The sequence below is a fragment of the Miscanthus floridulus genome, chromosome 1, assembly GCF_019320115.1.
Source record: "Miscanthus floridulus cultivar M001 chromosome 1, ASM1932011v1, whole genome shotgun sequence".
Taxonomy (NCBI): Eukaryota; Viridiplantae; Streptophyta; class Magnoliopsida; order Poales; family Poaceae; genus Miscanthus; species Miscanthus floridulus.
In genome coordinates this window covers 30,032,358-30,042,135 of record NC_089580.1, presented here as the reverse complement: position 1 = coordinate 30,042,135, position 9,778 = coordinate 30,032,358, and the positions used below count along the sequence as shown (strand labels likewise).

At 46.7% G+C, this 9,778-nt stretch overlaps 1 protein-coding gene across 1 annotated transcript; it reads right to left on the bottom strand.

The window, feature by feature from the left end:
* Positions 1–1,015: 1,015 nt before the first annotated feature.
* LOC136477240 (myb-related protein Hv1-like) lies at positions 1,016–2,532 on the bottom strand. Its single transcript, XM_066475352.1, has 3 exons — positions 2,297–2,532; positions 2,044–2,173; positions 1,016–1,885 (listed from the first exon to the last, which is right to left on the bottom strand). The coding sequence occupies exons 1-3, from the start codon at positions 2,430–2,432 to the stop codon at positions 1,171–1,173; spliced, it is 981 nt and encodes a 326-aa protein (XP_066331449.1). The 5' UTR covers positions 2,433–2,532; the 3' UTR covers positions 1,016–1,170.
* Positions 2,533–9,778: the final 7,246 nt, after the last annotated feature.

The window sequence follows — 9,778 nt, the reverse complement described above, 5'->3', positions numbered from 1 at the left end:
TAAGGAAAAGTAATGTGCACACATTAATTAATTAAGCTATTGGCTCTAGAACAATGTAGCCAGTGATTGACAAGTCTGTTCTGTTTGTTGAACTGACATTTTCCTTGGTCGTAGGAAAAGTGCATATATAATATAAATGTACAGTTTAGGCAAAAAATTAAGGCAGAAAGTCAAGCCATGAATATTTTTTTTCCAATGATGGCTAATCATTAAGGCAGAAAGTCAAGCCATGAATGTATTTTATTCTTGGGATTACTTAATTTAAGCAGCATGTGTACTAAATTGGGTAGTGACAAGTGACAGTACGCCTTCGGAGTATGAACTCTGGAAGTGCAACGAAGTATGGAATCAAACAAGTGAAATGGAAGCAACCTTTTGATCATTTCTTATGGCGGCATAGAAACGAAATGATCATTTCTTCATTTCACACTCCAACTTCAAATATAATTTGTCAACACAACGAAGTACTGACACTACGTGAGCAGATTTATATATGGCAATGAAATATCTCCATTTCATATGCCATCAAATGAATCTTGTGGCACTCAGTTGGAAAAATTCATCACTGTCAAGATGCCTAGAGATTTACTATAGAAGATAGAGGATTATGAAAAAAATTCTAACTGATACAAGGATTCTATTTGAATCAGTTTAACATTCTTTCTCATTTTGAAAAAAAAGGAATAGTAGGATTCAGTTTGTGTACATGCCCAATTAATTTCTTAACTCTTGCTCTGTAAACTCCCTTAATTTGAACAGCAAGTTCTTTGGTGCTCCTGTGCAATATATCAGGTGGGGAAGTCTTTTCCCCTCCGTTGCCAGTTCAAAAAAAAAAAATCCTTATTATCACATGAAGTGCAGATCATGTCTTCTATACCAAAATTAGGCAAACCTTGTAGGCTCTGCTAGGTAGTTAGGGACAGGCAGTATAAACATATAGACTCAGCGTTCAGGGTCAGTACTCGGTACAATACTGTATTCACATCAGATAAATTAACAGAACAATGCAGTTCGTACAAGCCAAAATTGCAAATGTTTCTTAAAGCAGTAGGGTGAGAAACCTTATTTTGTTTTTAATTCAAATAAACTCTCATGTTTCACCATTCCCAATGAATTCTAGTACAAATTTACACCACAATCATGCATGTACATGAAAACATAAACCAGTGGCTACTTCATCCCAAGGTTTCCCGGCTCATCAACAACAAGGCAGTACTGTTGCATCCCTTGGGAGCTCGAAGCCGCCACAGTGTTATTAGGGCAAACCAATGGGCTCACCTCACTCCACCTCATGCTCTGATCAGTACCCATGCCGAAGAAGCTTTCCAGGCCATCCAGCTTAACCTGGTTGAAGTGGAAGCCCTGGTCCAGCTCCAGCACCGGCAGCACGCCGGAACCCTGCACGCCGCCTTCATCAAGCGAGGTGCCGGCGTCCACCGCCGGGCAATACGACGGCGGCATGAGGCCTGGACTTCCCTCGTACATTGGAGGAACACACTGAGGAACGACCGACAGTGCTGTGAAAGAGTCTGCTCCTCCCAGCTTATACAGAAGCTTCCGAATTGACTCATCTACCTCATCTCCTGCGCGATGGCCTTCTATTATCGAACCTGGTATTGGTTGCACCGGCACGGCCGCCATGGCTTGGTGATGCCAGTTGTAGTTGGCCACTGCCATGCTACTGCTTCCGGCTGCATCCCCGGTAGTTGCTGCTTCTTGCTTCATCATCCCATCGTTTGCCGCCACCGCCTGGCGTATGAACTGATGCTGCCGCTGATCCTTGCGGGACTGCTTGCCGAAGAGCTTCTTCTTGAGCCTCGTGTTCCAGTAGTTCTTTATGTCATTGTCCGTCCTCCCCGGCAGCTGCGCCGCTATTATCGACCACCTACGGGCAGCAGGCAGCATGAGTGGTCCGTTCAGGTCGTAGCTAGACTCTAGCACACACACCCATGTGCGTGCGTGCCTAACAGTTAGTTTGCAGCTAATTCTACAGTGTGGATTTGATCGGAGAAAACACTAGGACGACGACCTACTGAACTTTACCTGCTGCCTATGCTGATGTAGAGGCTAAGGATTATCCTGTCCTCCTCCTCCGAGAACCCGCCGTGCTTGATGTTTGGCCGGAGGTAGTTGAGCCACCGGAGGCGGCAGCTCTTGCCGCACCTCTTCAGACCTGCGCAGCCCCAAATACACGATTAGACTCTTCTTCTTCTACTGCTGCTGCTGCTGCTATCACTGCATATCTACTGCATGGCGAATTGGCGATTGCCATGAGCTGAGGAGCACATATACACACCTATCTTCTGCGGCAGGGCTATCCAGTTACCGCCGGTGCCGTTCTGCTCGATGTAGGACTTGAGCTTGGCGTCCTCCTCCGGTGACCACGGGCCCTTCTTCACAGTAGCCTTGTCGCAGCACGGAGCTCTCCCCATGGTGGACGTCTCTCTCTGATTCTGAGCTGCTCTCTCTCTCTCTCTCTCTCTCTCTTGTGAGCGAGCGGTGGATCGAGCAAGTGCTGATTAGGGCCGCCTAAACTTGGTTAGTCATGACGACGGTCTGGGCGGTGTGTTTATGCCCCGAAAAGGGAGAGGTGTATTATTGGCATGGAAAAAGGTGGCTGCTCTGATAGTAATAAAATACTGTTTGAGCGGAGGTGGTGGTGATCTGGGTTTCTCTCTTTCTAATTGTTGTTTCTTCTCTTGGATTAGAATCTCCATCAGCAGTCACTCAACCTTTTCCTGAACCTGGTCTTTGTGCACCATAGACTTGCTGCTTCAATTCGTGTAGTTTTTTTATGTGATCTGATCTGATCTCTGCTTAGATGATGACTAAACACGATATATATACCGGGATCTCATGCATAGGATATATTGCACCTGTTCACTATTCTATTGTTTGAGCTGTACGTGGAGAATAGAATAATAAAGCGAGATGTTACATACAGAAAAGGCGCAGCTAAGAAAGAGATACGTATTCTGATTTCACTCGGAATGAACACCAAGGTTTTTTTTGTCGTCCGATTAATCGTGATTAATCGTGATTAGTCGTCCGGTGCCCTAGTATTTGATTAGGAGGATCGACTCGATTAGCTTGACCAGAAAGCTGATCGTCCAATTAGTCGACCCGACTAGGACAGGGACGGGCCTGTTTAACTGGGTGGACATGTGGGACTATTGAATGTCAATGTTTGTGACTTTGAGTTGAGCACTTTAGCTTATATGTACTAAACTAATTTGATTATGTAATATGCTGGCCGTGTGGCTGCTATGGTCTGCTAAATGTTAGTTATTTTGTTACTGCAGCAGTGCTGCTATTCAGGTGCGTCAAGATCAAGACTACATTAGTGTCATCAGCTAAACACTAATGCAGTCTTGATGCTTGCTTTATTGTGTATACTATATATATATATATATATATATATATATATATATATCCTGATATACATGGACGACCAGGGTCGACTAATCAGCCTGGTCGACAACTAATCGTGATTAATCTTCTGGTCGGTCCCATGGCGACTAGGTTCGACCAGACGACCTGAAAACATTGATGAACACAGCACATAATTTGCATGCATTGTGGAAATAAATGCAGTAAGCACACGTTTAATTTGATGGATAGCAAAATACCCCTTTATTATCAGCTAAAATATGCTTTATATGATCCAAATTTCAGACATGGATCTTGTATATGTATCTAGAAAAGCAAAGACGGCTTACAATTTGGAACGGAGGGAGTATTTATTTGATGATATAACCTCCAGGTTGCATCTTCTGAACTCCTAAACTGTGTTGGAATCAGTCACATTCATACTTGCTCCTTGTAAAGCTGATGAACTATATTTATTGGACTGGAGGTGTTTGATGCCAAAGAACCTGTCCATGGATGCTGACCAATCCTGTAAGCATTTTTTTGAGCTCTACTCTTGGGGAACATAAGTCAAAGAATTTGCTTGTTTTTCAAGTATTTTGAAATATACCCACAATAATTGTCATTTGGCCCCGCAGTCGTTATCGATGACTGATGGAGTGGTGAGTGGTGAGTGGTGACGCAGGCTTGCTTTCATATCAGGATGGTTCTTTTATGCCTTTCATGGGCATTTTTATCCTTTTCTTTTGCATTTTAGGCATGTTCGTTTTTTCGAGAACGTGAAACGTGTCCGTAGACACGAGTTTCATTAAGATGAGGCATGTCGTTGTTCGTCACATACAGTTAAAAAGGTAGATTTTTTCGGTAGGTAATAGTGAATTTGATGAGTGAAATTAATTTGAAAACCGCAAGGTTTCTCATCGTTTCTTATCTCCCTTTCCCATCATACTGCTTGTGCACGACCCATGCGTCATGATTTTAGGAAAAAGTCTACTTAACCCCCCACCTTTCATACTTGATCTACTTCACCCCCAACTATGAAATCGTCTGTTTTACCCCCTGAACTTTCCAAAACCGTCTATTTTACCCCCCCGGGTGTTTGTTGACAGCGGGTTGCTACAGCACCAACGGGTTTGCTACAGTAACAGTGGGTTTGCTACAGTGGCGTTGGTTCGAGTTTTCTTTTTTTTTATTTTCGGTGATTTTTTGAAAAATCATAGTAAATCATAGAAAAATCATAAAATAAAAAATCTAATTTTATTGGACTCCACATGAGTAGATCTACATAGTGAATATATAATACGGTATGCTTTAGTACAATTTTTTTTGTAGCTTTAGATTAATTGGAAAATCCAATTTTGTCTGTAATTAATTAGAATTTATCTATAACTAAGTTATACATAGTCCAATGAGTACGAAATTTTTACTATAGTTCAAGCATACAATAATTAGCATACCATAAAAATTTCACCACAATTGGACCATAGAAGCTGCAGCTATGAATTATTCCAATTAATTACAGACAAAATTAGATTTTCCAATTAATCTAAGGCTACAGTAAAAAATTTGTACTAAAGCATACCGTATTATATATTCACTATGTAGATCTACTCATGTGGAGTCCAACAAAATTAGATTTTTCATTTTATGATTTTTCTATGATTTACTGTGATTTTTCAAAGATTCACCGAAAATAAAAATCCAAACCCACGGTACTGTAGCAACCCATGGTTACTGTAGCAAACCCGCTGTCAAAAAACCTCCCGGGGGGTAAAATAGACGGTTTTGGAAAGTTCAAAGGGTAAAACAGACGGTTTCATAGTTGGGGTGAAGTAGACCATGTATGAAAGGTGGGGGGGTTAAGTAGACTTTTTCCTTTCAGAATATGGTATTTCCTAATATATATGCCCACTGTTGCAGGTTTTTTGTTGGATTGAAACTCAAGGGTGTCATGAACACGTGTCTGGTGAAAAGGTGTACAGATTTGCAATCAAAGTAATTCAGGCACGAGAATGTGACCGAATTTTTTACATTTTAGCCTTTTTTAAAAGTTTTTCACAAATAGACCCCTGGCGGAAAGAATTCAGAAAATGGACTCTTAGCTCGGCGTCATTGACGCTGGCACCGAGATAACACGTCTCGGCGCCAGCGTCTCTGGCGCTGAGCTCCTGGGCACGGTAGATGACATGGTAGTGAGCTCGGCGCCGTACATCTTGACGCCGAGCCTTTAATACCTATGGGCCCCACGCCTCTCTTCCTCTCTTCCTCTCCCTCTCTCGCCCTAGTAGAGCGAGCTCCGCCGCCGCCGCCGCCGCCCTTGCCTCCACCGGCCGCCCTCGCCCGCACCGCCCCCCCCCCGTGTCGCGCTGTTGCCCGTGGCTGGACTCAATGATAGGCCTTCATTTAGTGAGATAGTTGCAAGGGCTCGGGAGGAGCTGCATTGCCTTGGAGATGATGACATTGCAGTTGATGGTGTACTATACCTAGGTTCTCCTCCCAACATATTCAGGCGAATGATCGCAATTGGTTGTGCGGATCAGTGGGAGAACTATGTGAGATCGGCTATGAAGAGCCAGCTGCAATGTTTGGACGTGGTTGTACGTTGGGTGTTAGTTGATCCCATCCCTCATGGGTTTACTCCAGCAATGGATCATCAGGCACACATCGACCCCAGCAATGGATCATCAGGCACTGTATGTGTAGAAGCAACTCATCGCTGTGTCTGGATGTTTCGATAGGAAAACATGGGCCGAGAAACCACAGTCACAGTTAGGGACACGGAGGTCAGGAGGGTTGGAGGCATCTTTGCTAGACGTGTCGGGGTATAATTCTCGAGGACGACCCCGTTTTCGCCAAAACTCATCCTGAAACATTTCTTGCATCTAACAAAACGGAAGTTATTTAACAAACATAAATCAAAACATTACAAATAAATGTCAATGAGAACCATAACTACAATACAACCAATTTCGTTCTAAGAACCCAAAACAGTTAACATTAAACCATAAACCTAGGGTTTCTCATTTGATGCACAATAATGAACCCATAACATAACTACATGCGCCTAGGTTTGCTAGTTTTTCCACGTCTTGACATCATCCTACGATTGTATAATACATATATTGATGGATACAATGAAACCCTAAGTGATGACGATTATTACGTTAAAAATCCGACTAATACATACCGAATCGATGCGAAAAAAACTAGAAGGGGAGCGAGGATACCTTGCTCTCGAAGATCTACGGATCAAATCAAAGTTTTAAAGGTCCAATATGCCGATTCGTGAGGTAGGATGAAGTGGGGAGAGAAAAAAACCCGAGAGGAAGAAGAAAGAAGAGGAAGAACACTCGGGCAGGAAGGTTGGCCGGGGTTAAATGACAGGGAGCTCGGCGCCAGAGTGACTGGCGCAGAGCTCACTGTCATGTCATCTACCGTGCCCAGGAGCTCGGCGCTAGAGACGCTGGCGCCGAGACGTGTTAGCTCGGCGTCATTGGTGCTGGCGCCGAGCTAAGGATCTATTTTCTGAATTCTTTCCACCAGGGGTCTATTTATGAGAAACTTTAAAAAAAAAAGCTAAAATATAAAAAATTCGGAGAATGTGACACCGGATCAGAGGAGAGTAGAGGCCAGAAGCAATGACAAAGAAAAGTATGTATATATTTGCCATCACTCGCATTCTCAAGAATCTTTGCGAAAGTAAGCTGTCATTTAGCTAGCGCTCCCTACCGTGCCGGTTTGCTTTGTCTTCAAAAAAAACAAAAACTGTACTGGTTTGCTGGTGAAGTTGGCTTGTCTGCAACAAGGAAATGGCCATGGTGATACAGCACTTCCCTCCCCAGTCGTCACAGATGCTTCAGTCAATCAATCAGCCTTCGCAAAAGATGGTAGCTTACACATTTTTACTGGGCTACGGGAAAAGTGGCCCATGTGTTTTGGTGGGCTGAGATGAATAGGCCCTGTGAATGCGAAGCAAGTCCAGATTTTTAGTCCACTATTGGGGGAGGGAAGCGACCGGTCCCATACTGGCTACTGTTCTACCGGCCTTTTCCAGCTTATATGAACATTGCAAGGCCCAACTGCTACTGCATTCCAGGTCTCCCCCCCCCCCCCCCCTCTCAATAGAATGAACTGAGTTTTTCATATTTCTAGCGTCTATAAGAGTAGCGAGTTTCTGCTTACCTCCGCCTTTTTCTTGTGAGCAGGCAGAGTTTGGGCATGCGTACCCATTCACTAAATCGATCAGGGCAGCATCCACAACCGGTCAATGATCGAAGTGAGGCGTAGCAGGTTAATTTGCTTGCACACTGTTTTGGAATTGCCATTGCACGTCAGGTAAGTTGGATTACCAACTGGTTGGTACGTACAGTAGCTAGCTTAGCTTAGGTGTTCTTGCCATCTTAGGCCCCGGAAGTACTGCTCGCAAATAAGGAAGAAAACCAACAAGAGCGTAACTGCTACTGGATCGGACTCGCCGCCAATAATAATTGAGTTCTCGCCATGCGTGCTCATCAGGCGCGTGGGATTGATTCTGTCAGGCGGGCGCGGAGCGGAGCAACGAAAACGCAAGCAAGCGAAATGATGGAACGACATGGAGGGATTCCTGGTGATTCCATCAGAGATTTGACGAGACCTGGTTGCTGGAGTGGGACTCGGGAGTCGGCGGGCCGGGCCAGCATCTCATCTGCGGCCGACGAGCCGAGCCATGGCTTGGACGGGTGCATCCGTGCATGGGCGCCTTGCGCTAGCTAGCTGTATATATATGGGCATGCAGCCCGGCCCAAAGCCCATCTTTTTGGCCCAGCCCGAGCATGGCCCGGGCTGGTGGCAAGCGGGCCCAGGCTGGCCCAGCCCGTAGGAGCAGGCCGTGCCTGGCCCGCTACTCAGGCACGACGGGCGGCATGGCCGGCACGACATTTATAAAATGGCCCGGTGGCGGCTCGATGGTCTCCACGGCCACCTAAGAGCCCACCCTGTTCCCTAACCCTAAGCCCACTGCTAACTCATTTCCCCCTCACCCCTCCCCCCCCCCGGCCGCACTCCCTCTCGCGCTCGCGATTCGCGAGCCGCTCGCTCTCGCGATTCGCGAGCCGCTCGCTCTCGCCTCCCGCTCACGGCTCCGCACCACCGACCATCTCCTCCACGCCCTCCCTTGTGCAGCCGCATAGCCCGAGACGGCTTCCAGCACGGCGGCGATAGCACACCGGCTTCCAGCGCGATGGCTCCTATCCCTGTCCTGAGTCTCCTCTGCGATGCCGCCCGGCTCCCAGGCATCGCCGTCCTCGCTCCACGCCGTCGCGATGCCGCCCGGCTCCCAGGCGCCACCGTCCTCCCTCCACGCAGGCATCCTCCATGGATTCGGTCTGGATCTGTCCTCTCCGACCTATCCTCGGCGTGAGGCAGTCTCCGCGCCCCCGCACCACCGGCCGCGCGGCCGCCTCTTCCACGCCCCCCACGCGGGCGCACCGTAGGCACCGGCCTTGCGGCGTCAAGCGTGCTGGTCTCAAGCACCGGCGGTGGCACCCTCCTAGCCTCCCTTTCCCTCTCTGCTCTCTCTCTATCGCCAGTGGGCCACAGGCCAGCCTGACCTGCTAGCCTGGCCGTGCTTTTTAGGCTGGCATGGCACGAAAGACGGCCCAGCCCAGAGTACCGTGCTCGGGCCCAAAGCCCATGGCCTGTGCCGTGCCTTGCTGGGCCGGCCGGTTGCCCATCTATAGCTTGCTGCACGCGGTCTGCGGCAGTGGCACTGGCACGGCACCCATGCATGAGCCAGCTCGATCGAACCCCCGCGATTCGCGCCGAGCTCCGACCAGATTCAGGGCCGCAGTTGTCAGTCAGTACCCTACCCTGCCTCGTAGGTCCCGCCATGCATGCCTGCAGGAGTATGCTTGTTTTACCGTTACCGTGCTTGGCTGCTTGCCTTCGGTGGTGTTGGGTGCCCCTCCAAAATTTTTGTTGTTGGTCGGTCCAATGCATGCATGGAATATTAAATATAGGTTAATTATGAAATTAATTATATAGTTTGCGACTAATTTGTGAGACGAATTTTTTAATCATAATTAGTCCATGATTTGACAATGTGGTGCTACAGTAACATATGCTAATGATGGCTTAATTAGGCTTAAAAATTCGTCTCGTGGAGTACTGACGGATTATGTAATTTATGTTTTTATTAGTATCCGAACACCCCATACAACAGCCTCCCGACACACTTTCTAAATTTTAGTCACTAGATCCGAACACCACCTTCGTCTTTTTGCACTTGCATGGACCTTGCCCTAGTCTTATACTACAGTTAGCATTTTACTGTTTTTTTTGCATATATAATATCCTGGTGCCTGAACTTCTGAACTTTTACTGTCTTAAACACCTCCCCAAATGCTGCTGGGTAATTAACGACAAATCTGCC

Excerpts from the sequence above, each read along its gene's own strand:
- LOC136477240 (XM_066475352.1), bottom strand. The coding sequence starts at position 2,432 with ATGGGGAGAGCTCCGTGCTGCGACAAGGCTACTGTGAAGAAGGGCCCG. Across the intron at positions 2,174-2,296 it reads AGCCCTGCCGCAGAAGATAG|GTCTGAAGAGGTGCGGCAAG; the intron begins GTGTGTATATGT and ends GGGGCTGCGCAG. Across the intron at positions 1,886-2,043 it reads TACATCAGCATAGGCAGCAG|GTGGTCGATAATAGCGGCGC; the intron begins GTAAAGTTCAGT and ends TGCTGCCCGTAG.